This window comes from Trachypithecus francoisi, unplaced genomic scaffold (genome assembly GCF_009764315.1).
Source record: "Trachypithecus francoisi isolate TF-2019V2 unplaced genomic scaffold, Tfra_2.0 Lachesis_group11, whole genome shotgun sequence".
Classification (NCBI taxonomy): Eukaryota; Metazoa; Chordata; class Mammalia; order Primates; family Cercopithecidae; genus Trachypithecus; species Trachypithecus francoisi.
In genome coordinates, this window is record NW_022681456.1 from 88,631,282 (window position 1) to 88,658,692 (window position 27,411).

Genomic DNA, 27,411 nt, shown 5'->3' on the forward strand with positions numbered 1-27,411 from the left:
AGTATAAAATTTGAAGGAAAGGACACACCTGAAGTGGGTGCCAGTGGCTAAATGGTAATTTATGGTTAACAAGAGTTGATGGCCCCAGGCCCCCTAGTCAGCCTGTACTTGAGATAGCTACCTGTTTTCTAGATGATAGCTGGAAAAGAAATGTTAAGTGCATTATTGATATTAAATAGCTTGACTTCTTGTGTATACCTTTTGTTACAAGATAGTTTAAGTTTGCATAAGGTAGCAGAAAATGTTGATTAGAGTTTTAACTCACATGTTGTAAACATAGCAGGTTTTACATACTTCACCCAGTTTTCTCTATTGTGGCCTTTTATGTTTTACTTATATTTGTAGCTTAACAAGATAAGATGAAATCGGCATTTGGGAAAATTGGCAGTATACTGGCATCAGTGCTGGTTTATAGCCTTTTTAGTAAAAATTAATACAAGCTAACCAAGTCCTTTTATGTCTTTGTACAGGAAACTCTTTATACAGTGAAACAGGAGGAGAGAAAAATGCAGCAATAAAGATAAATAAGGTTTGTTGAAACCAAGAGAGATCTTTTTCTTAAATAATAACACTTTAGTCCATAAATAACCAGTGCTTCAGGTGTATCAAAATATTTAAGTATAACTATTATTTACCTATTAGAGATATTTTTATTTGCGGTTTCACTAACTACTTTTTACTTTTCTAGCCTCAGAGATCAAATTGGAATACAAATCAGTGCTTCAGAAATTTTTTCTGCAATATGTTTTCTTCTGTTAGTCACCCTGGAGAATCTTCCTTTACCTCCTATAGAGCTTATTGGTTAGTATTTTCTACTTTTAATTTATGCTGTTTATACTTGATGTTTAATTATTAACTTTGCTAGAAATTTAAACTCTGGGCCCAATAAAATCTGAAAGGCCCACCTTGGTTTTTTTGCTTTAGTTTTTTTCTTTTTCTTTTTTTTTTAATTTTTGGAATGTAAACTAGCTCTAGCCAAGAGAAAACCTGTTAATTTGGGGAGCTTCTCTATTGTGCAATGATTGCCTATGCCAGTGTGCTTTGTTTTCATTAATAAGTTGTTCTATATAAGCTCTTTATATAGAGAAGTAGGTTATTTATTAGATTGTGGGGATGTTACCTAAAGAAGAACCCTTTTAGAGCTGATCCATTCATCTTTGAATCCTAGTGACTGGCATGTAGATACAAAGTTGATATTTATGGAATTTGAAGATGAAATTGAGGCTTTAAAGTCACGTATAGTTAGTTGAGCCAGCAGCACAGAATAAGATTGTGTGATTTAATTTTAGAGCTTGGCAAGGTACCAAAAAAAAATTATATCTAAGTAGGCTTTTGAAAAGCTGAACTATGCCCATTTTTGGTTGCAGTCATCTTACCCTCCTTTATTTTCTTCTTTTGTCTTAGGCTTAGTTTCAAGCAGGAAACCATTGCGCTTAGAATTTCTTTCTTTCAATAATAAGGATATTACTCTGACTTGACTTTATTTAAAAAATTCTGTCACTTAAGATGGAAATTCAAGGGTTATTTTAAACAAATAAATACAATTCTAATTTGCGATATAAAAATTGTACTTATTTTAGGAATGAGTTTATTTTGAAAGTGTTTAAATAGAAAAAAGCTCACATTCTGATAAGTGTGATTCATAATGCTAGGTACAAAAATGGCTGCTATTCTTTGTATGACCTAATTGTTTTTTTGAACCTAAAATTGTGAGATTCTGATGAAGGTCTAAAATTTATCTTTTAGTACAGAATTTATAGAAGCCAGTGAAATCAGTACATTGATTAGGCAGAAGAGACATGAACTGGAATTGTCATGGTTTCCTGATACATTACCTGGAATTGGAAGGTAAAAATAAAAAATTGTTTACTCAGGTGTTTACATGCTAACGTGAACAAGATAGCATTAGTACTTAAATACAGGGGTACCTTATTCAATTGTTATTTTCCTAAGGAAGTTTTGTGCAAATTAAACTTTGGTGTTTCAAATGCCCAACAAAGATTGTTATATAAAGGACCCCTTAGAAAGTAAAGAATCCTTAATTTATCTGTTTAACAAGTATAGCTGTGTATATGCTAGATTTATTTAAAAGGGAGAGAACCTGAATATTAAGATTTATTATTAGTAATACATCTGTCACCATTCCTGTACTGTTCTCCCATTCCAGTCTTACCTGTATGCTGTCAGCTGGATCACACTTTTACCATATTCCTCTCCTCAAAAATGTTCTTCTGAATAACTATTTGATCAAGTGCCTACTCTACCCTGACACTCATGACTTTCTGTAATCTCGTTTTTTATGTCTTAGTTTAGTCCTGAAGCTACTAAGATGGTGCTAGATATGTAATATATACCTAAATCAAGCTCCTAAGTTAAGATTAGGGTCGCTGCCTTAGTGTTATATTAATTCCTATAACATATTATGACTTTATTTTATATGTCACTATAATACAGTTTTGTATAGGGCATTCACCCTCTAGGAATGATGGCAGAACATAATAGAAGTCAAATGAAGAAGTCCAGATGTATGTACTATGAAACTCTTCCTTATAGTTACATATTTTTATACATGTACAAGTTACATTCTTTTTCTCCATGCTTCTCTTCTCCTACTCCAGAATCTCACCTTATACTGAATCAGATAGTCTTTTGTTAGGACACCTAAATGAATAAGAAACAAAAAAGCTGAGAAGTGGTTTGGGTTTGAATGGAGAAAATTTGAAGGGGAGGAAGTCTTAACAGGTCTCTAGGGACACTGAAAACTTTGAAGAGCAGTCCCCAGGTCGAGGAATTTTAGAATATAACATAGTGATATAAATCAGTTCCTTGGTTGCCTGGAAAGGAGGGAGAAGGATTACAAAGGAGTATGAGGACACTTTCTGCAGGGGTGGAAATGTTCTCTTTCTTGATTGGGGTGGTGGTTAACACAGACATATATATATATATATATTTATATATGTATACACTTTGGTCAAAAGTTACCAAATGTACTCTTAAAAAATCTGTGCATTTTATGTTGAATTACACCTCAAAGTTGATTTTATTTTTTTAGACTAGTGAAGAACATGATGAAAGCTGGAAAATATCTTGTCAAAATACTACATAAATTATTTCAAAGAGAAACGTCTGTGTTAAGTTGCTTTCGTCTTTTCTTTGCCATGAATTTATCAGAAAAACATAGTTTTAAAGATTTTTTTCTGAATTGCAGCCAGTTGGTAGCTATCTTCAGACAAGGAGTAACCTTGAATTTACATTTTTAGTTATTTGGGCAAAAAACGTTTTAAGCACTGTATTTTAATATTGCTAACCTGATTTAGAGAATTAATACTTTTAGATTGCTGGTTTAAGTTTTTAAACCATTTAAACAAAAATGTCTTTATTATGTTTTCAGAATTGGTTTTATACCCTGGAATGTTGAAGCAGAAGTCCTTCCTCTCATTCCTTCTGTGTTGCCAAGAACTATTTTTCCAACAAGTACCGTATCTTTACAACATTTTGGTAAAGTTTGTGAAATCATTTTCTATTTTTAAAATTGTTATTATTATTTTCTTCCAGTTTCATAAAAATGTGTGTTTGATGACTTAGAAGAGCTGTAGAGTAAGGCATAGTAACTTGTAAATACTTCTATAAATGTTTGGGCAGCGACTTAACTTTAAAATTGCTTCAACTATATATATCTTATATACACACACAATGGAATATTATTCTGCCACAAAAAGAAGGAAATCTTGTCTTTTGTGCCAACATGGATGAACCTGGAGGACATTATACTAAGTGAATAAGGCAGGCACAGAAAGAAATACCACATGATCCGAATCTAAAAAAAGTTGATCTCATAGAACTAGACTGTAGACTAGGGGGTGGGGTGGAGGTTATTGGTCAAAGGATAGAAAGTTTCAGCTAGATAGAATAAATTCTAAAGGTCTATTGTGTAATGTGATGACTATAATAATGCATTGACCCTTGAAAAAACACAGGTTTTAACTGGGTGGTGACATTTATTCATGAATTTAAAAAAATAAATATATTGGAAAATTTTTGGAGATTTGCAACAATGAAAAAACTCATAGACAAATCGCATAGCCTATAAATAGTGAAAAAATTAAGGAAAAGGTATGTCATTAATGCATGAAATATATGTAGATACTAGTCTATTTCATCATATACTACCATAAAATATATACAAATCTATGATAAAAAGTTAAAATTTATCAAAACATATACACACTCAAACTAAATGGTTCCACCATTTGCAGTCATGAGAAATGTAAACAGCTATAAAGATACAGTATTAAATCATAACTGAGTAAAATTAAATATAGTGCATATTTACCAGGATAACAATTTTTGTGGCCGCCACCTATTGCTATCTTGGTGAGCTCAAGTGTTGTGAATATCTGGGAGGCTGAGGCTATGATGAGCTGTGATTGCACCACTGCACTCCAGCCTGTGCAACAGAACAAGAGCCTGTCTCAAAAAAAAAAAAAACCCCGCAAAACTTGGTGTAATGTAATCATCTCCATGTGAGCATTTGTCTTTCTAATAGATTGCATATCACAGTAAAAAGTGATCTCTTGCAGTACTTGCGGATTTTTCATAGTGTTTAGTGCAATACTGTAAACCTTGAGTAACACCTTTGGGACCCACATGAAGTGCCATTAGTGATGTAGGAAGTGCTCCCAAGAAGCAAAGTTATGGCTTTATAAGAAGAAGTTTAATTCCTTGATAGGAACTGATCGAGATCTATAGCTACAGTTGCCCACCATTTCAGACAGATGATTCATCTTGTAAACAAATGATATATTTAAAAAAAATATATAAACTTAGGGTATCAATAAATATAGTACAGCACTGCAATGTACTTTCTCTTATGATTTTTGTAATAACCTTTTCTTTAGCTTCTTTTATTGTAAGAATACAGTATGTAACACATATAACATTAAAAATATGTTAATTCACTGTTATCGGTAAGGAGTCTGGTGAACAACAGTTAAGTTTTGGGGAGTAAAAACTATGCCAGTTTTTGACTGTGTAGGGGGTTGGTGCTCCTAATCCCTGTGTTGTTAAAGGGTCAACTATATCTGAAAATTGCTAGAGAGTGGATGTAAAGTGTTCTCACTAAACAAATTGTAACTATGTGAGGTAGCGCATATATTAAGTAGCTAGATTTGGTCATTCCACAATGTTTATGTACTTCAAAACATCATGTTGTACATGGTAAACACACAGTTTTATCTGTCAGTCAGTTTTAAAAATAAAAAATATTCCAACTAGAAACTCTGTTCTACAGTCTTTAGAAATTACAACTTGGAGGCTTTGAAGAACGGATTCGAAGTCTCCTGTTTCAGGCTTTCATATCCAAACCATAGATCTTTAGAAGTAACATCTATTAATTAATTATTAATAAATAGTTTGAGTCTTTATTAATTCATGAATAACTTGACCATTTTCTCTTTCCTTTTGCCTAGATAATCCCAGGTCACGGCCGGGCACAGTAGCTCACGCCTATATTCCCAGCACTTTGGGAGGCCGAGGCAGGCAGATCACTTGATTTCAGCTTGGGCAACATGGCGAAACCCTGTCTCTATTAAAAATACAAAATAGCTGGACATGGTAGCGCATGCCTGTAGTCCCAGCTACCCGGAGGCTGAGACGGGAGGATCGCTTGAGCCTGGGAGGTTGAGGCTTCTGTGAGTGATGATTGATCCAGTGATCACGCCATTGCACTCCAGCCTGGGTGCCAGAGTGAGACCCTGTCTCCGAAAAAAAAAAAAAAAAATTAAGCAAGTAGCAGTTGCAAGACCAAAAGTTATTTTCCTTTTTTTCTCTATAAAATTGCCCACTTGGACCAAATCTAGTTATAACTTACTTCAGTGTCATTAAGAAAGTTGATGAATACCTCATTATTACTCAGAGGTTAGTAGCTGTGCATTTATTAATAGTTTTATTTGTAAGTATTTTGTTTCACTCTGTTGCAGACTGTTTTATGCTAAAATTAGCTAAAGCCAAATTACTGTTTCTTAAAACACATATTTTTTACCTTTTTTTTAAAAAAAAAAAAATTAAGCAAGTAGCAGTTGCAAGACCAAAAGTTATTTTCCTTTTTTTCTCTATAAAATTGCCCACTTGGACCAAATCTAGTTATAACTTACTTCAGTGTCATTAAGAAAGTTGATGAATACCTCATTATTACTCAGAGGTTAGTAGCTGTGCATTTATTAATAGTTTTATTTGTAAGTATTTTGTTTCACTCTGTTGCAGACTGTTTTATGCTAAAATTAGCTAAAGCCAAATTACTGTTTCTTAAAACACATATTTTTTACCTTTTTTTTAAAAAAAAAAAATATTAGGTACTTCTTGCAAGGGGTATGCATTAGCACATCCTCAAGAAGGGGAAGAAAAGAAGCAAACTTCTGGTACATCAAATACCAGAGGATCAAGACGAAAACCTGCAATGACAACTCCTACAAGGAGGTCTACACGTAACACGAGAGCCGAAACAGCCAGTCAGTCTCAGAGATCCCCAATATCAAACAATTCTGGGTGTGATGCCCCAGGTAACAGTAATCCATCTTTAAGTGTTCCCTCTTCAACTGAGTCAGAAAAGCAAAGAAGACAGGCTCCAAAACGGAAGTCTGTAAGAAGAGGAAGAAAACCACCTTTACTGAAAAAGAAACTTCGGAGCTCTGTAGCTGCCCCTGAAAAATCATCTTCCAATGATTCAGTAGATGAAGAAACAGCAGAATCTGACACATCACCTGTGTTAGAAAAAGAGCACCAATCAGATTTAGACAGTAGTAACATTCGTACTGTGCAGACACATGTAGAAAACCAGTCTGCTGATTGCTTGAAAAGTTGCAATGAGCAAATAGAAGAATGTAAGAAGCATACTGCAAATCATGATACAGAGGAAAGAGTAGAATCTTCATCTTCTGAGTCTTGTGCTCAGGATCCTCTTATGCTAGTTGGTGAGGAAGGGGAGGTTAAAAAACTTGAGAATACAGGTATAGAGGCTAAAGTTTTGTGTTTGGGAAGTGAGATTTCTAAAAATATTTTTGAAAAAGGAGATGATCCATTGGAAAAGCAAGACCCGATATCTGGACTTTCAGAATCAGAGGTAAAGGCAGATATATGTACAGTTCATCTTCCAAATGATTTTCCTACATGTTTAACATCTGAAAGCAAAGTGCACCAACCTGTATCTAGTCCCCTAAGTGAGTTATCTGAGAATGTAGAGTCAGTGGTTAATGAGGAAAAAATGACAGAGAGTTCCATAGTAGAAGTTACTGAACATAAAGATTCTACACTAAAAACAGAGGAGCTTACAGAGAGCCCCAAGTTAAAATCTTCTGAGGGTGAAATTATACAAACGGTGGACAGACAATCTATTAAGAGCCCAGAGGTTCAATTGCTTGGGCGTGTTGAAACTGAAGATGTAGAAATAATTGCAACATGTGATACTTTTGGGAATGAAGATTTCAATAATATTCAAGACTCTGAAAATAATTTATTAAAAAATAATCTTATGAACACCAAATTGGAAAAATCTTTAGAAGAAAAGAATGAATCGCTGACCGAACATCCTAGGTCTACAGAGTTGCCTAAAACACACATTGAACAGATTCAGAAGCATTTTAGTGAGGACAACAATGAAATGATACCTATGGAGTGTGATTCATTTTGCAGTGACCAAAATGAATCTGAAGTTGAACCATCTGTAAATGCTGATCTTAAGCAAATGAATGAAAATTCTGTGACACACAGTTCCGAAAATAATATGCCGTCTTCTGATCTTGCAGATGAAAAGGTTGAAACTGTTTCTCAACCATCTGAAAGCCTAAAAGATACCATAGATAAAGCCAAAAAGCCTCGTGCTCGAAGATCTAGATTTCATTCTCCATCTACAACTTGGTCTCCCAACAAAGACACTCCACAAGAAAAGAAGCGGCCCCAGTCTCCATCTCCCAGAAGAGAAACTGGGAAAGAAAGCAGAAAGTCTCAATCACCATCTCCTAAGAATGAGTCAGCCAGAGGCCGGAAAAAATCCCGTTCTCAGTCCCCAAAAAAAGATATTGCAAGAGAAAGGAGACAATCTCAGTCTCGGTCTCCAAAAAGGGATACTACTAGGGAAAGCAGAAGATCTGAATCACTGTCCCCAAGAAGAGAAACTTCTAGAGAGAACAAAAGATCTCAGCCAAGAGTGAAAGATTCCTCCCCAGGAGAAAAATCCAGGTCCCAGAGCAGAGAACGAGAAAGTGATAGAGATGGGCAGAGGAGAGAGAGAGAGAGGAGAACCAGAAAGTGGTCTAGGTCCAGATCTCATTCTAGGTCCCCCTCAAGATGTAGAGCAAAAAGTAAGAGTTCATCATTTGGTAGAATTGACAGAGGTAGTTACTCTCCCCGGTGGAAGGGAAGATGGGCAAATGATGGTTGGAGATGTCCACGAGGAAATGATCGGTACAGAAAGAATGACCCAGAGAAACAGAATGAAAATACAAGAAAAGAAAAAAATGACATCCATCTAGATGCTGATGATCCAAATTCTGCTGACAAACATAGAAATGACTGTCCCAGTTGGATAACAGAAAAAATAAACTCTGGGCCTGATCCAAGAACCAGAAATCCAGAAAAGTTGAAAGAGTCTCACTGGGAAGAAAATAGAAATGAAAATTCAGGAAATTCTTGGAATAAAAACTTTGGTTCTGGTTGGGTATCTAACCGTGGTAGAGGCAGAGGCAACCGTGGCAGAGGCACTTACAGAAGTAGTTTTGCCTATAAAGATCAGAATGAAAATAGGTGGCAAAATCGAAAACCCCTCTCAGGGAATTCAAACAGTTCAGGGAGTGAATCTTTCAAGTTTGTGGAACAGCAATCCTATAAGCGGAAAAGTGAACAGGAGTTCTCATTTGATACACCAGCAGATAGATCTGGATGGACATCTGCATCTAGCTGGGCTGTGAGAAAGACTTTGCCAGCAGATGTACAAAACTACTACTCGCGACGAGGCAGAAATTCTACAGGTCCACAGTCTGGATGGATGAAACAAGAGGAGGAAACATCTGGACAGGGTAATGTATTCTTGTTGGTTTATTGATACTGTTTTATTTGAAGAATTATAAATTTAATATGTTATTTATATGAGTTGAAATGATCCTTATTTGTAGTTTTTATAATAAGCTGAACCCTAGTTGTTTACAGGTCACTTTGCATTATATAAATGTATATACACATACATTTATCTACATAAGTATATTATTAACGCTACCTTTGCTGCAGACCTTACCAAAGACTTAAATATTTTCAGCACTGTTTGCTACAGTAAAAGAGTTTGGGATATTCCTATGCAGGATTTAACCTCTAATTTGTTGATTTCAGATATGTGTACTTTTAATTTTTTTGATAATTGTTCTCATACAAATAAAATAAGCCATTGTTTTAATAGTAAAGATTTATATTTCCTTTTTTTTCTTGTTAAGAACATTGCAAGAAAAAGGCTGTTGAAGATACAAAAATTGAATAATATTATAATTTAGTAACTAAATTTTATGTGATTTTTAACTAGTCAGTTTCTTCAGCTACTGATTGTTGATGTATGTTTTGCATGAACTTATTCTTAAAACATATTTTCAGGTGAATGTTTGTTTTGTTTTTCAAGGTGGAGTTTCTCTTTTTTTGCCCAGGCTGGAGTGCAATGGCATGATCTTTGCTCACTGCAGCCTCCACCTCCTGGGTTCAAGCAATTCTCCAGCCTCCCGAATAGCTGGGATTACAGGCGCCCACCACCACACCTGGCTAATTTTTGTAATTTTTTAGTAGAGACGGAGTTTGACCATGTTGGCCAGGCTGCTCTCGAACTCCTGACCTCAGGTGATCCGCCCACCTCAGCCTCCCAAAGTGCTGAGATTACAAGCTTGGGCCACCGCGCCTGGCCACATGTTTTCTTTCAGCTAGAAAATCAGTTCACATTATTTAGAAATGACAGGATTAAATTAAGCAGTTGGAGATTGGTACTGTTATACTGAGCCTATTAATTGCTATTTAATTTTACTGTAACCATTGCTTGTTTCTCTGTCTACAGAGATTTATAACATGACTTTTTTCACAAGCTTTTTTTCTTTTGATAGATTCTAGCCTAAAAGACCAAACAAACCAGCAAGTTGATGGTTCTCAGCTACCTATAAATATGATGCAACCACAAATGAATGTAATGCAGCAACAAATGAATGCACAACACCAGCCTATGAATATCTTCCCGTATCCAGTGGGTGTTCATGCTCCTTTGATGAACATCCAACGCAATCCATTTAACGTTCATCCTCAGCTACCCTTGCATCTCCACACAGGAGTGCCCCTTATGCAGGTAGCCGCTCCTACCGGTGTATCTCAGGGACTACCACCACCACCCCCCCCTCCCCCACCATCCCAACAAGTCAACTACATTACTTCACAACCAGATGGAAAGCAATTGCAGGTATGTTTTTAGCAACTCAAGTTTAATCAATATAGCCATTGTAAACATTTAGCTGTTCAGGACAGATGTTCAAAAAAAGGCATCCTGGCATTCAAAAACAATTTGTTTATTTGATTTTAGTTATGGTAAACCTTCATAGTCCCTCTTTCACTATCCTCAAAACCCCCCCAACTCCCAAATTAGAAAATTAATTAAATACTTATTACCAAATCCAAGCTACATATATGCTGTTACTTATATCTGAACAGGATTTTTTTTTTCATATTAAGTAAACCAAATTATAAGCCAAATTAGAATCAAGTGGTGGGCGCTGTACATTTTTCCGCTGTTTTGCATTGTTTGGGGTGGTTATATGGGGCGGTGGGAACTAGTGATTAAGTGCTATGATGAAGCTTTTATTGTCTTGTTCAGACAAACACTAGATAAAGCTGTTCATTATCCATTACCATCTGTGTTTCATTTTCATGAATTTATCATGCTGAAAAGAAAGAAGTGCCTCTGTGAGACATAGAAAATTTGAATAATTTGCAAACATTGTGTTGCTTATAATTTTATGACTGCCTTTAAAAAATTTTAGAATCCTAGGCAGGCATGGTGGCTCACACCTGTTATCCCAGCACGTTGGGAGGCCAAGGCAGGTGGATCAGTTGAAGTCAGGACTTCGTGACCAGCTTGGCCAACATGGTGAAACCCCATCTCTACCAAAAACACAAAAATTAGGCCAGGCACGGTGGCTCACGCCTATAATTCCAGCACGTTGAGAGGCCAAGGCAGGTGGATCAGTTGAAGTCAGGAGTTCGTGACCAGCTTGGCCAACATGGTGAAACCCTGCCTCTACTAAATATACAAAAATTAGCTGGGTGTGGTGGCGGGCACCTGTAATCCCAGCTACTCAGGAGGCTGAGGCAGGAGAATTGCTTGAACTCAGGAGGCAGAGGGTGCAGTGAGCCAAGATCGTGCCACTGCACTCCAGCCTGGGTGACAGAACAAGACTCTGTCTCAAAAAATATATATATATATACAAAAATTAGCCAGGCATGGTGATGCATGCCTGTAATCCCGGCTACTTGGAGGCTGAGGCTTGAGAATCACTTGAACCAGTAGTCAGAGATTGCAGTGAGCCAAGATTGCGCCACTGCACTCTAGCATGGGAGAGAGTGAGACTTTGTCTCAAAATAAATAAATAAATAAATAAAGTAGAATCCTGACAGTACGATAGAGTTGAAAGAATAGGGAAAATGGATTTTAGTATCTTGTATCTTAATCTTTTTCTCCTATCAACTTACTACAAGCCATTTGATTTTACTGCCTTATTTTTTCCAATCTTTAAAGTGGGGGCACTTATTTTCGTTAATATTCCTGAAGATCCTTGCAGGAAAGATACAGTTCTTTAAAAGCTCTTCTCCTTCTCCTTGTTTTTAGGGTTGCTGTCAGAATGTTACAATACATATATATAATTTAAAACTCATCTTGACATATCTAAATAAGGTCCTGTTTAAAAGTGTTACTCATTTTTCTTTAAAGGGCCCTTTAGATATAATTACCTGAAATATGCATTTTTCTTTAGTACTAAGGTTGGTTTGCTTTGTGTTTTTTAATGTTATTTCTAATACATCACTAAAAGACTTCTATCGAGTGCAAGTAATTCATTAACTGATGATAACTCTTTAAAACAGGGTATTCCTAGTTCTTCTCATGTAAGTAATAACATGAGTACACCAGTTTTGCCTGCTCCAACAGCAGCCCCAGGAAATACGGGAACGGTTCAGGGACCAAGTTCTGGTAATACTTCGTCATCAAGTCACAGCAAAGCCTCTAATGCTGCTGTAAAATTGGCAGAAAGCAAAGTAAGTGTAACAGTGGAAGCCAGCGCAGATAGCTCGAAGACAGACAAGGCAAGTTCAAGGTTGAGAGCAACCTCCATAATTCTGTATATGATAAAGGTGAAAAATATCAGCTTTTTATTGTATGAGTGGTGAAGGGAATTTCTTATTGGCAGTCTAAATGCTAGTATTATTTGAAGGATTCTCTCTAGATGAGTTGATGTCCAGTAAATTATTAGTAATACTTTATAATTGTTTTTAGAAATGTTTGATATGTTTTAGTAAATAAACTGTTTTGTATTTGTCACATTAATAGTTGGAGAGTCTCTTACTGTAAATGTGAAATATTTTCAATTGTTTGAAATTTCATGAGAGCTTATGACTGGTAAATAATAAATTACACATTTTCTTCTCATCAGAAATTGCAAATTCAAGAAAAAGCAGCACAAGAGGTAAAATTGGCCATTAAGCCATTTTACCAGAATAAAGATATCACCAAGGAAGAATATAAAGAAATTGTACGGAAAGCAGTAGATAAAGTAAGTTATGCCTTTAGTGAAGTATGTGCACATTGTTTTGAACCACCTCTGTTTTAATAAATGAATGCTGAAGTTTAATTAAAATAATAAAAGCTAGCTCCTACTAATTCCTGTCTACTTTTTTGCCTTTTGACTAGTTTGTATGAGATAATGAAACATGAAAATAAGTCTGGTTATCTCTTTGGGGTTGTTTTTCACAAAGCTTTCTATTTTGGCTTTAATCCCTTTAAGCATGAAAAATGTTTACCCCTCACCCCTTTTTTCTTAGGTTTGTCATAGTAAGAGTGGAGAAGTAAATTCTACTAAAGTGGCAAATCTGGTTAAAGCTTATGTAGACAAATACAAATATTCACGGAAGGGGAGCCAAAAGAAAACTCTGGAAGAACCTGTGTCTACTGAAAAAAACATAGGCTGAAATGGGGAACGCTGTCAAAGACATTATCAGGATATCTGCAAAGTGCAATTTCAACATGTACCATTAACTGAAAATCATACATAACTGTGATTGAAATTTGGTTTTGATAAAATTATTTTTTTAACATAGGATATGATGTTTTGTTCTAAATAAATATAGATCTGCACTGAAACTTCTGTATCCTTCCTTCCCCTCCAACCTCCCCCACAAAATTCAAGGGAAAGTAAAGGGTTGAAAGGAATGTGCATCTTTACTAGGACTGTGTTATAGTGTGGATACTGAAAGATGCATAGCTTTTTGATTAGAGCAATGGAGTGCATAAATTAGAAACTTCTAAGTGCACTGGTTTTCAAAGAGATATATATAAAATGCATTTATTCTGTCAGGTTAAAATATAAAGTATGATCTTTATGATTGATTTTTTCCCTCTAATTATAGAAAGTTAAATAATGTATTACCATGAAAAATGTTTCTAATATTAAATAGAACATATCAGTTGCAGAGTTCCTAATGTGTATTTTTAAAGCACATATCTGAATAAATTACCTAGATAGAAAAAAATTATCACATGAGTAAAATTTAGTGTTCAAAACATTGAGACATTCTTCACCTATTGTATGACCAAATAAAGGTTATGCTGCTTGTTTTTCTTTTGTGCCTTTTTTTTTTACCCCGAATTGAGATAAGCAGTTTGACTTACTAGATTACAACTTTGGCAGTTCAAAGTCTTTGTTGAAGACTTTGAGGAAAAAGATTTGGAAAAATTGTTGACTTTCGGCCAGGCATGATGGCTCACACCTATAATCCCAGCACTTTGGGAGGCCGAGGCGGGTGGATCACCTGAGGTTAGATCATCGAGACCAGCCTGGCCAACATGGTGAAACCCTGTCTCTACTAAAAATACAAAAATTAGCCAGGCGTGTTGGTGCATGCCTGTAATCCCAGCTAATCGGGAGGCTGAGGCAGGAGAATCAGTTGAACCCAGGAGGCAGAGGTTGCAGTGAGCCGAGACCATGCCATTGCACTTCAGCCTGGGCAACAGGAGCAAATCTCCGTCTCAAAAAAAAGTGTTGACTTTGTAGAAATTATGTTCTTTCATAGTATCTTCTTCTACCCATTGCAGATGATAAATTATTTGTGCCAATTTGAGAACTGCTGTTAAGCTGTTATCCTCCCTTCCTTGGGACTAAGAATTACAAGACTCATGGCACTGGCATAAAGTCGTTGTTTAATCACTGATGAAATTATTTTCACACTTGTTACAATGAATGAAGTGTTAATTTGGTGATCAGGTGGTAGCCATTAGCCATGTTGCAAAATTCTAAAATTCTAGCCAATAAAACCTGTGTTTTAGAAACGCAGGGGAAAGTTAAATAATGGAGTCTTGTTTAGCCTTTCAGGGACTAGGGATATGTTTTTTTGTTTTGTTTTGTTGTTTGTTTGTTTTCCTCTTTTTAGTACTAGAATATCTCAGTTTTTATAAAAGGTAAGTTTAAAATGTTTATCGGGCCATTATTTTAACTGAAAGAACAGTGGGTTTTCTCCATGATAAACTCTGATTCCAGTAAGAATTTTCAGTACATACCAAGTACCTGGAAAGTTCTTCAGATAAGTTAGTGGATCCAAGGAGATACATGCCTCAGTGAGATGAACTGACCCTTTTACTAGCTAAACTAGCCAGAGCAATACTCTGTAGAACTGTGCTTTTCTAAAGTAAGGATTATCTGTTTCTCAATTTTACATGCATAATACTTTTCCTGGTGCTAGCTTTGATAGGCAAAATATTTTGAAATGTTGGCCCCATAATGATTGTGCTAGTTCATAAGCTTTGTTAAGTTATGAGTGTAATCATAAAAATATTTCCAAGCAGTTTTTGACCTTCATTCTACATTTCTGGGCATTTGTAATATGGTATTCTACTGGTATATATTTTTAAAGTTTGCATTTAGATTATGATAAAGAAATTTCAAGTGTATTTCTTCTAATAAAGTATTATGACAGTGTTTCAGAATATCAAGGCACACCTCCTTAGTTGTTTTAGGTTAGAACTCTACAAACAAATTTGTGAATGTTCAAAGTGTTTTGAGTTAAAGCTAGTTCATACTTTGAAATTTTTGCAGCAAATTGCTGTGTCTAAGTTGATTAATCACACAATACATGCTTTTCCTGCATTTCCTTTCAGTGACATTTGAGAATTGGGTGACATTTTAAAATGTGCTTTATACCTTTTAGCTTTTGCAAACAAGTTCTAAAGTTTTGGAGCAAAAGTGGTGTGGTCAAGAGTTGAAGTCTCATATATCTTTAGTAGCACTCCCATGAATTATTTCCATGACAATAACAAGTGTGTGTTCCATATCTGATGGGGGCACTGGTTAGACTGCATTAATAGCTAATGAAGTGTGTTATTTGATTAGAATTCAAACTTTTAAAATTTTGAAATGTTTAAGAATGTATTAGAAAATGCATGCTTTATGTTGAAAAAATACATTGCTTTAACATTCCTCATTCTTTAAGAAATTTATGTTAATTTTGCATGGGCACAAACTTAATCAGAAACATTTTGTGGAGTTACATTTCTTGTTATTTATCAAGGTTCAGTATTGACTTGATCTTTGAAACCTTGGTCCCTTTCATTTACTAGTCACATTGACCAATATTGTATAGAAATGCCTAGAATTTTGAGACTAATAGTAGTTATCCGTTAACATTCTAAAAGTTTTGTGCTTTTTAAAATTTGTTTTGGTAATTACCACATTTTTTTCTCTTACTTTCCTTTAAATGGCCACAGTGTATACTGCTTGAATGTTCCATCCAAAAGATGTAGCTTCAGAAGCACAGTGATTGCCCCAGGGTCCATGAGATATTGTTTTTATTAAGAAGTTGGAGTGCTGTCTACTGAAATTATACTCTTAAATAAATATGTATGTAGTGTGTAATATTTTCTAATAAATTCTTTTGATAAACTAATGTCTTTAACATTTTATTATTAAGTTTCCAGGGGAATGGTGACTTCTCGATTGTAATTCCTTACAAATGTGTTGAAGTGTTACTTGGATTTGTACCAAAGTCATTCGCATCATGGTTCCATAATACCCAAGCTCTAAAGCAACCTTAGAGTTAGCTATAAGCATATATTTTAATGGCATTTCCCCTAATTACATAATTATTGTAAGAAATTAGAAAAACTGTAGTAAATGTGTAAAAGGAGAAAAATCACCTGTAATCCTACCAAAGGTAACAACTAATGCCAAACAAGCTGCACATAATTATGTTGTAACCTTTCATTTTCACTTGATGTACTGAGAATTTTCTATTTTAATAAAAATTACAGCTTATTTTATCAATAAAAAATGATATATACTGGCTGTATAGTATTCTTTTTTTTTTTTTTTTTGAGATAGAATATCGCTCTTGCCCAGGCTGGAATGCAGTGGCACCATCTCAGCTCACTGCACCCTCCACCTTCCGGGTTCAAGCAATTCTCCTGCTTCAGCCTCTTGAGTAGCTGGGATTACAGGCACCTGCCACCATACCTGGCTAATTTTTGTATTTTTAGTAGAGATGGGGTTTCACTATGTTGGTCTGGAATTCCTGACCTCAAGTGATCTGCCTGCTCAGCCTCCCAAAGTGCTTGAATTACAGACGTTAGCCACTGCACCTGGCCCAAATGGCTGTATAGTAGTCTATAACGTGACTGTACCATTAAAACAATCCTCCACTGTTGGATATTAAGTTGCCTTTTTTTTTTTTTTTTGAGACGGTAGTTCGCTCTTGTCACCCAGGCTGGAGTGCAATGGTGCGATCTCGGCTCACTGCACCCTCTGCCTCCCAGGTTCAAGTGATTCTCCTGCCTCAGCCTCCTGAGTAGCTGGGATTACAGGTGCCTGCCACCACGCCTGGCTAATTTTGGTATTTTTAGTAGAGACGGGGCTTCACCATGTTGGCCAGGCCAGTCTCGAACTCCTGACCTCAGGTGATCTGCCCACCTCAGCCTCCCAGAGAGCTGGATTACAGGCGTGAGCCACTGTGTCTGGCCTAAGTTGCTTTTATGAATATAAATTAGTAAAATATAAATAAGATACATAAACAATCTCTACCAATTTCAGATTTTCTTGGGCTTGATTCTACAAATAGAATATCTCATTTTATAAAATTTTTTTAATGTGATTATACACACATGATGCATACTTTCTAAAACTGAATTACATATACTGTGAAACTTCATTTTCTTAAGCTGATTTTTCTATCCAAAGAACCACTACAAAGATTTGTTTGTATATATTTCCAAACTCTTTAATGCATTTACAAAAATTTTTTTAACTTGGTGGCAAGATGGTTCCCACCTGTAATCCCAGCACTTTGGGAGGCCAAGCCAGGAGGACTGCTTGAGCTCAGGAGTTGGAAATCAGGCTGGGTAACACAGCAAGACCCTGTCTCTACAAAAAATCAAAAAAGTTGCCCAGGCGAGGTGGTGTGTACCTGTGGTCTCAAGATACTTGGGAGGCTGAAGTGGGAGAATTGCTTGAGCCCAGGAGGCAGAGGTTGCAGTGAGCCAAAATTGTGCCACTGCACTCCAGCCTGGGTGTTAGAGCGAGATACTGTCTCAAACACAATGTTTTGTAAGGTTCCAGGAAAGCAGGTTGCACAGATCGTTTTTCCCAGCATATGAATTATATTTTGTAAGTTGTTCTGCATCTCTAGTTCCCTTAATAAACTGAAGATATCAGTATGTATGAATGTGCCATGTTCTTTATAATGGCTACATCATGTTCCTCTCTTGCTGGTCATTTAAGTTATGTGCAGGTTTTGGCTATTAGGAAGAACGCTTTAATGAACATCCTTTGTGACTTACCACTGAACAATTTTTTTTTTTTTTTTTTTTGTGAGCCAAGAGTCTCACTTTGTTGCCCTTGCAAGAGTGCAGTGGCACAATCACTGACTGCAGCCTCAACCTCCCAGGCTCAAGCAGTCCTCCCACCTCAGCCTCCTGAGTAGCTGGGACTATAGGTGTACACTACCACACCTGGCTAACTTTCGTATTTTTTGTAGAGATGGGGTTTTGCTGTGTTGCCCAGGCTGGTCTCAAACTCCTGGATTCAAGCAATCCAACTGCCTCAACCTCCCAAAGTGCTGGGATTATAGGCATGAGCCACTGCGCATGGCCTGTTCATAGGTCTTCCGGAATGTTCAGTTCATCAAACAATGCACACCTATGTGTATAAAGAATTCTTAGATTCTTCATGTCAGGTTTCATCTTACCACAGTATTCTAAAAGGAATAGTACAGTAAATATTACCATATTAAGCTTCTAGTATGTGCTAGGCATTCTGTCAAACATTTCATATGTATTACCACATTTCATTTATAAAACCAATTCTAGTAATTTGACAAAATTGAGGTACATAAAGGATTAACTGAGTTATCTAGTTGCACAGCTACTTAATGGAGCCAAGATTCACATCCAAGTCCATGCTAGACTTGGGGATGTTAATTGAGTTCACATATATAAACTTACGTTCGTATAGTAACGCAGGAATGATAGCTGATATAGAGAAGTGAAAACAGCATGGGGAAAGTGAGAGGAAGGGACATGTATCATATGTCTAATTAGGTCCACTCATTTTTGACTTTTTTTTTTTTTTGGAGACAGTCTCGGTTTGTTGCACAGGCTGGAGTGCAGTGGCGTGATCTCGGCTCACTGCAGCCTCAACCTCCTGGACTCAAGGGATTGTTACACCTCAGCCTTCCAAGTAGCTGGGACTACAGTCATGGGCCACTCTGCCTGGCTAATTTTTTAAATTTTGTGGAGACAGGATCTTGCTCTGGTGCCCTGGCTGGTCTCAAACTCCTGAGCTCAAGCAATTGTCCTGCCTTGGCCTCCCAAAGTGCTGGGATTATAGGCATGAGCCATGGTGCCTGGCCTCATTTTTGACTTTTTAATAGCACTCCCATATTTCCTGTTTTGGAGATATTTAACCATGAAGCCATCTTTAGTGTATTCTTTGCTTTTCTTGCCCTGTTTTCATTTTCTGTTTCCTGTGCATCGATTCCTCCTTTACAATAAATTCCAGCTCGTTTCCAGCCATGTTACCTTTGACTTCTTTCAATAGTTTTAACTCTTACTTAAATTCTGTGGAAACCATTTTCATCTTAGACACTATAGACTAATCATCCAATAGTATAGTTTTGGCCAAATTATTCCACATCATTTCTTCAACAGATGGTGCCAGCCTGTGTGTGTTACACAGTAGAGAAGAGGGAGCAAAACAATCATGGAACCATATACTTGGTGGGGAAAACAGGTACATGTATAACTGATCAGGGTGCAAATAGGACAACCAGATGCTCCAAGAATCTGATGGGTTTATGAAGTCTAAGACTGGTCAGGGACGACCCCTGGGGTAGGAAGGGGGTTGACACTTCAGCTAAGAGCCAAATGGTAGCTAGGGAGGGAGAGCATGAGCTGGCAGAGGGAATGGGGCAAGAGTGGGTCTTGCCAGAGAGCATGGCATCCCTAAGCCTGGAATGGCTGGAACAAAGATTGAGAGGAGTTTTTCGGCAACATATTTTGTAAGGAAAAGCTTTTAAACTGGAGGTGTTTGACATGATCAGATTTACATTTTGAAATGAGTGCTCAAAATGTTTTATGGCTCAATACAAGCGGTTAGAACATGAGAAGTGGGCCGGGCGCGGTGGCTCATACCTGTAATCCCAGTACTTTAGGAGGCCAAGGTGGGCAGGTCACCAGAGGTCAGGAGTTTCAGACCAGCCTGAACAACATGGAGAAACCCCGTTTCTATTAAAAATACAAAATTAGCCGGGCGTAGTGGTGCATGCCTGTAATCCCAGCTACTCGGGAGGCTGAGGCAGGAAAATCACTTGAACCTGGGAGGCAGAGGTTGTGGTGAGCCAAGATTGTGCCATTGCACTCCAGCCTGGGCAACAAGAGTGAAACTCTGTCTCAAAACAAAACAAAACTAAAAACATGAGAAGTGTTCAGCCAGAAACATTAAACAACAGTGTTTTAAATTTTGTCAAACTGGTCATTTCCAATTGTGTCAAGAGTGCCATGATCAAACACTACTGTGGGGGGTGTGCAAATATGTACAATTTTTCTGAAAGGCAATTTGAAAATAGGTATAAAGAACCTTAAAGGGATTATATATTCTTTTCATACTGTAAACATCCTGGTCCACATATTTCTTTCCCATATTAGTGGAAAACTGGAGGGAGATGGTTAACATAAACTATGGTTCATTCATATAAAAGTATTTTACAGCTATTTTAAATGTTTCCGGGGGCAGGAGGTGGAAGAACGTACTCCTTTAATATTAAATGGAGAAAATATAGGACAAAAACTATATACAATTATCCTAACTTTCTTTAAAAACTTTAAGGCAAAAATATATATATTATTAATAGAAGTTGTTTCTGGATAATAGAGGATTTTTTTCCCGTCTAAAAACTTTAAGGCAAAAAATATATATATTATTAATAGAAGTTGTTTCTGGGTAACAGAGGATTTTTTTCCCCTGTATGCTTTTGTCTCCCAAATTTCACAGTTAATAAAAATTGCATGATCAGAAAAACTATCTTCAAAATTGCAGGCCTCACGGCTTGTGGTATGAGGGCAAGAGATGGGGTAAAGGCTTTGCTCTAGGCTGAAGAGCTGAAAGTTTCCCACGCTGGAACTGGTCTGAGTTCTCAGATGCTTGAGCATCTGGCTGTGATGGGCAACTGTCTGGTGTCTCCTCACACTCAGTTCCTCAGGGAGGAGCTTAACTTCTGTGGCAACTGATGAGTTCTAGTCTGTAATAGTCAGCACCCACTGGCTTTGTGGAGTGAGAAACGCTTTAGTCATGAAGCAATGGACTTCCCAAACCGTAACTAGCTGAGCATACTCCCCACCAATCCTGTGAGTACGACAGAAGACAATCCATTTCTGGTGATAAGTAGGGGTATCTGGGCTTTAAAGCTCACAGAGGGCCCGGTTTTGTGACAGTGAGTATACGCTCTCTGAACCTGAATTACCTATAAAAAGGGGTGCTGCCTATCTACCTTGCAGGGTTACTGAGGATTGAGATAACAGATGGGAATGTCTTGAAATTTACTCCACATTTACTTGGGGAAATTCCTGCCTATATAACCAGGACTGTTTTCTCGCTGTTTTCATCCCTGTTGGACAGTGATGGAAATGCAACTTAACTTATCAAGTGGTTTGCAATCTAGCTGCATACTTAGGGTCATATGGAGAGTTTTATAAAAGGCCATGCACAAGCACAGGCCCACCCCCCAAACCAATTATATCTGTCTCTGGGATGGGGTATTTTAAAATCTCCCAGGTGGAGTCTAATGTGCAGCCAAGAAGCAAACCATGTAACTTTTTTAGATCCCCTGCAGATCACAGCTGTTCTGTTAGAGTAACATAATTAATTAGATTACAGCTTGTTGTCTTTTTGAGACAGTCTTGCTCTATCCATAACTCAGGCTGGAGTGCAGCCACATGATCACAGCTCACTGTAGGCTCAACCTCCTGGGCTCTAGTGATCCTCCCAAATACTGGAAATACAGGCACGTGCTATCATGCTAATTTTTGTATTTTTTGTAGAAATGAGGGTTCACCATGTTGCCTAGGCTGGTCTCAAACTCCTAGGCTCAAGCAATCTACCTGACTCAGTCTCCCAAAATGCTGGGATTACAGGTGTGAGCCACTATGCCTGGCCAGATCACAGCTTATTTGGATTCTACCCCTGCTCTCAGAAACATCAACAGCACCTGATAGTTTGTACACACACGTAACTCTTTTTAACGTTGTTTTCAAATTCAAATTTACCACATTATCTGGGATTTTGAGCCCACTAAGCACTAGGAAGATGGCAAAACAGCACCTTCAGAGACAAGACACCAAACATTTCCAGGGTGTTCACACAGTAGTTCACAGTGCAACCAACCTCTTGTAGGAACCCAGCTGTTGGTAAGGTTAGGAAGAGTATACTTAATTTAACAAGATTTTTATTTACACTCTTGCCTAATGGAGTTATAGCTTGTAAAATTATTGTAGTATTGCTTTTTCAAATAATTTCCAGAAATCTTTTTCTTATACACTTTATATATAGCTGATAGCACTTTATATATAGCACTATCTATATATAGATAGCACTTTATATATAGCTGATAAGTACAATCTTAATTACCAACAACAGCAGTGGCTAACACTGAGCGCTTATTACTGGCTCTGTGCCAAGAATTTAATTTGTATTTCCTACTTCAGTTTTCCTAACAACCTTGAAAGGTAGGTCCCATTATTAACTTCATTTTAGAATGGAAAAAATGCTCTCAACCATCTTATAATATTCCTCTCAGCTCATTACATGGTCTGCCCAGTGAGATTTCCTTTGTGAAGTATCCAGGTCCTAACACTGACCCTTCCTCCAACCTTTCTAGCAGTTTGGGTACTAGAAATAACTTCTGTATATTTCTGTTTCCATTATCCTGCTCCAAAGTGTGTGAAGTCCTCATAATCAGTCAAATATTATAACTATAATAAACTAAGTGGTCACCCTATTTAGTCTTTCAGATCATCCTGCAGACTTCTAATTATCTAATTCATCTAATATTAATCATGTACTTGTGATGAGCCACTTAACTCCTATATGCCACATTGCCAACAAACTTTACAGAACTCCAAACAAAATCTTAATTAAAAAGGAATGAGTCTGCTCAGGCTGAAGGTGAGGACTGCACACCTGCTCAGCCATCCTCTTGCCTATGGCTCTCAATCTGACTTCCTTTGAGGCACTTCTGGTTAGTCCTGTTCACTCTCAGAACCTAATTTGGACTGTATTTGTACTTGCCATTTGCACCCTCCCAGACTGCTCTGTGGAACTATCTTACTAGATAATAAGGGAAATTCCACTCCTAAGCTAATGTCCAACCGAAACACATGCCCCAGTGCATCAAGAGACAAAAGTAGAATGTTTATAGCATCTAGAAACAATCTAAATGCCATCAGTGTTGCGAATATTCGGCAATAAAAATAAGGGAACCATTGCTGCATCCAACAATATAGGTGAATCTCACAACCAAGCTGAGTGAAAGGCACAAAATATAAATCCAATACTGTATTTCTGTAATAGTTCAAAAATTGACAAAACTAAATTATAGTGTTTAGAGACCCATACTTACATAGTAAAAGTAAAAAAACCCATAAACAGTAGAAGCAATTGCTTTGAAAATTCAGACAGTTGTTACTGATGGGGGTTTAGGGGCTTTGATGGAGATGGGACATGAGAGGCTTCTGGGGGACTATCAAGGTCTTTTCTTGATCTGGGCAGTGGGTCTGTAGGGGTTTGCAGTAAAATAATAAACCAGGCACTGTGAATCATGCCTGTAATCCCAGCTACTTGGGAGGTTGAGGCAGGAGGATTGCTTCAGGCCAGGAGTTCAAGATCAGCCTGAGCAACATAGCAAGACCCTGTCTCTAAACAAATAAAAATAAAGCTCTACTCTACATTTTACTCACTTTGTTGTATGTGTTATATTTCATAATTTAAAAGTTTTTAAAGAAAGTATCAAGGGGCTAGCAGTTAACCCAAAGCCATTGTTTTAGATTTGATAGTCAAATCTACATTTGCCCATTCTCTCAATCCAGTCCCAATGGGAAAAAGAAAATCCATGAACTTGAAGGGGGAAAAAAAAATCTCCATTCAAAGAATAATTTTGCATCACATTAAGACATACATCTGTTCGGAACCAGAAATAAGTATAAAGCAACAAATATGCAAGGGCCTACTCTGCACAAGAGTGAAGTTGTGTGTTCATTTCAAATAGTGCTCAGCCAGGCATGCTGGCTCACACCTGTAAATCCCAGCACTCTGGGATGCCAAGGCAGTAGGATTGCTTGAGCCCAGGAGTTCAGACCAGCCTGGGCAACACAGTGAGACCTTGTCTCTATAGCCAATCAATCAATTGAAAACAGTGCTTTCTGTATTAGATTGCACCAACTTTCAGGTCCTTTGTTTTTCTAAGTTACTTTAACCATGCCATTTTTTACCTAAAGATGAAAAACAAACTCATTTTCAATGGTTGTACAATTTAGAAAATTGCCTGTCCCAGGCAACTGCCTTGCAAAAGTGATTTTGTTTAAAAGGTCAACCTGAAAGCCAGTCTAGTTTTGTCTTTCACAGTTTAGCTATAAACAGTGCATCATATTTGATAATTCAAATCAATACGTCTTCTCAAAAGCAAAGGCTAAATGTTTTCTGCAGTTTAGGGAAGTCATAATGTCTAGTCCAGAGATTCTGAAGCCCTTGTCAACCAAATGTGTTGGTCAAACTTACTACATTTGATTTCAAAACTACACTTTGTGGGGCCTGTTAGTTCCATTTACTTGGTGGCCAAGCCATTTCTGTCATCTCTGCTCCTCCCTAAAATTGTTGAGTTTCATTTTTGTATATTTTGTTTGTGGAGAATGTGTATAGCTTTGATCTCTTACTAGTTAGTTAACCCCTGCACTTGTCAACCTATAACCTCCTCTTATCCTGAACAAGACCTCTCCAAACTCAAACTCTCTTACTACCATTAGGTCTGTCCATTTCTATTTTATTATTATTTTGAGACAGGGTCTCACTCTGTTGCCCAGGCTGGAATGCAGTGGCACGAATACAGTTCACTGTAGCTTCAACCTCCTGGACTCAAATATCCTCATGCTTCAGCCTCTCCAGTAGTTGGAACCACAGGCGTGCGCCACCATACCCAGCTAAGTTTCTTTTTTGTAGAGGCAAAGTCTGGCCATGTTGACCAAGTTGTTCTCAAATTCCTGAGCTCAAGCAATCTTCCTGCCTCAGCCTGCCAAAGTGCTGGACCAATAGATGCCTGGCTGAGGTGTGTCAAATTTCTACTGGCCCTTAGAATCTCTCATTAAAAGACATTTTCCCTTCTCAGGCGTGGGGCGCAGTGGTTCACACCTGTAATCCCAGCACCTTGGAAGGCCGAGGTGGGTGGATTGCTTGAGCTCAGGAGTTCGAGATGAGCATGGGCAACATGGCAAAACCCCATCTCTACAAAAATAAATAAATAAATACAAAAATTAGCCCGGCATGGTGGCTTGCACCTGTAATCCCAGCTAACTCGGGAGGACCGCTTGAGCCTGGGAGGTGGAGGTTGCAGTGAGCCGAGATTGCACCACTGCACTCCAGTCTGGGTGACAGAGCCAGACTCTGTCTCAAAAATAAATAAATAAAAGATAAAAAATAATACAAAGTACTTATAAAAAAGACATTTTGCCTTCTCCATAAAGCCCTTGCTATTTTCCCTTTCCAACTCAGCATCAAATGAAGCCTGCTACATGATTAAACTCCCAAACTCTTTAAAATTTCCTTATGGCACATGTTTTTAGCTTTTATTGCATTGGGTATTATTTGTAAGTCTGGCCTACCCTGAGAGCAGGACGTCTCCGCCTTCCGAAGCAGCAGCATAGGTACTCCAACAGTATTGCAGGCTGAAGGTGATTTAAGGGTGTACGCTGGGGAAAATCCCATTAACATCATACTAATGTTTAGGAGGAACGACTTTCCAAAGGAGTCAGGAGATGGTTGTTTGAACTAGGCACCAGACAGATAGTTGATTACAAACTGTGGTTTCAACTTACTATAAACGTTTGTCTTAGAAATGGCCCTTTGTCAAGGGTATTTCCAGAAAGTTTTTCTGGTTTTACAAAGTGGTGCCAAGTTAATGAATGAAATACTTGGGAAATCTGAAGAATTAGGGAAAATCTTAAAAAGACAAAATGCAAAGAAAGAAAGAACGAGTAACAATGAGGCAAATACAAATGAAAAGATCTGCACCACAATTAGGGGTACATAGTGTTTATACTAGCAGACTCCTGGCCTTGAATCTGACTCTCTGAGGAAAGAATTCTCCTTACTCCTTATAACTAGACTTCAGAGGAGATGGAAAAATAGTTCCACTTACTTGCTGTAAGAACCTGGTCAAGGTACTTACTCATCTTAACCCCCTTTACCCCACTTGTGAAATATTAACTATTACATTGGGTTGTGTGAAGGCTGAAACGATACACATAAAATGCTCAGCACAGTGCCTGACAGAGTAGTGTTCAGCAAAATGTTAGTGACTAGTTTAAAACAGCACCTTAAATTTTAGAAACAAATGTCTATCAATATGGGGTCTAGTTAAATAAAGTATATCCATAAAATGGAAAACTATATTATATAGCCGTAAGAAGGATGAGAAAGCTATTTACCAACATGGAATAAACTTAAAATATTAAAATTTCAAGAAAGTACAGCATATTATTTATGGTATGAAATATTTTTGTGTAAAAAAAAAGAAAATACTGAATTCACTTGTATGTAGTCAACACCAAAGATGTACTCAAGAAATGTGAACAGTTGTTATCTGGTCAGGGGACAGGGGTGGTGAAGCAGATGGGAATGAGACTTTTCATAGAATTTAACTTTTTGATTAGGTTACTTTCTAAAGGCAGTTTATGTTTTAAATAAATGTATCCAATGTGGATTGTATCTCAGACTAAAGTCCACAGGAGCCAGGACTTGACTTAATAATAGCCTTTTCTTTTAATATTTAAATGTAGTCTTTATTAAGGAAATAGATCTACTTACTTAAGTATATGCCAGTGTGTCTTAGTGTTTCTTATCCACACACAAGGCAATCCTGGACTTAATTTTTACCAATAGGAAATGAGGCTATAAAATTGCAATGAAAGAGGTAAAATATCATAATGAAATAAGACAGTGGTCCTGTCTTCATTTGTTTTGCTGCCTCTGGAGAAGGCTAGTGTAGTTGTTGTATGACGGACTGCTGTATGAGTCTGCGAAGAGTCAAGCAGTATGAAAGTGATCGCTAAAATTTCCTTTGATAGATACTGGATTTTGTTCTCATTTAACTTACTATTTGGTAACAACGAGAGTGCCAGGTGTCCCACGTGGTTAGCTCCACTTCTGCTCCTTAGCAGCTTCTGCTTTGCATCATGTTTCCTCTGTTTGGTATTTAATAGCAGTGGTTAAGATCAGGACAGAAGTCACTTATCCAAAACATTCTCATTTTAAAAATCATTTTATTGTCATTTCATGGTTAAAAAAACATACATGACATGACTATAAAGTAATGAGACGAGTTTTCAGG

The 27,411-nt window shown here is 37.2% G+C and overlaps 2 protein-coding genes across 3 annotated transcripts in view; one reads left to right on the forward strand and one right to left on the reverse strand.

Moving 5' to 3' along the window:
• SCAF11 (SR-related CTD associated factor 11) overlaps nt 1–16,215 on the forward strand; it is a 79,578-nt gene extending 63,363 nt beyond the window's left edge. The window contains exons 7-15 of one of the 2 annotated variants that reach the window (XM_033222330.1): nt 471–529; nt 689–801; nt 1,747–1,848; nt 3,392–3,498; nt 6,351–9,068; nt 10,125–10,471; nt 12,148–12,318; nt 12,714–12,833; nt 13,102–16,215. In XM_033222330.1, the coding sequence (XP_033078221.1) occupies nt 471–529; nt 689–801; nt 1,747–1,848; nt 3,392–3,498; nt 6,351–9,068; nt 10,125–10,471; nt 12,148–12,318; nt 12,714–12,833; nt 13,102–13,248 (3,884 nt within the window). In that variant the 3' untranslated portion in view covers nt 13,249–16,215. Of the gene's footprint in view, nt 1–470; nt 530–688; nt 802–1,746; nt 1,849–3,391; nt 3,499–6,350; nt 9,069–10,124; nt 10,472–12,147; nt 12,367–12,713; nt 12,834–13,101 lie in introns of both variants that reach the window. The other variant, XM_033222329.1, reaches the window with a different exon arrangement.
• An 11,111-nt stretch (nt 16,216–27,326) lies between these two features.
• ARID2 (AT-rich interaction domain 2) overlaps nt 27,327–27,411 on the reverse strand; it is a 188,990-nt gene continuing 188,905 nt past the window's right edge. Inside the window, exon 21 of the mRNA XM_033222332.1 lies at nt 27,327–27,411. This exon is cut by the window's right edge and continues 3,023 nt beyond it. The gene's annotated coding sequence lies outside the window, so the exon portion shown is untranslated.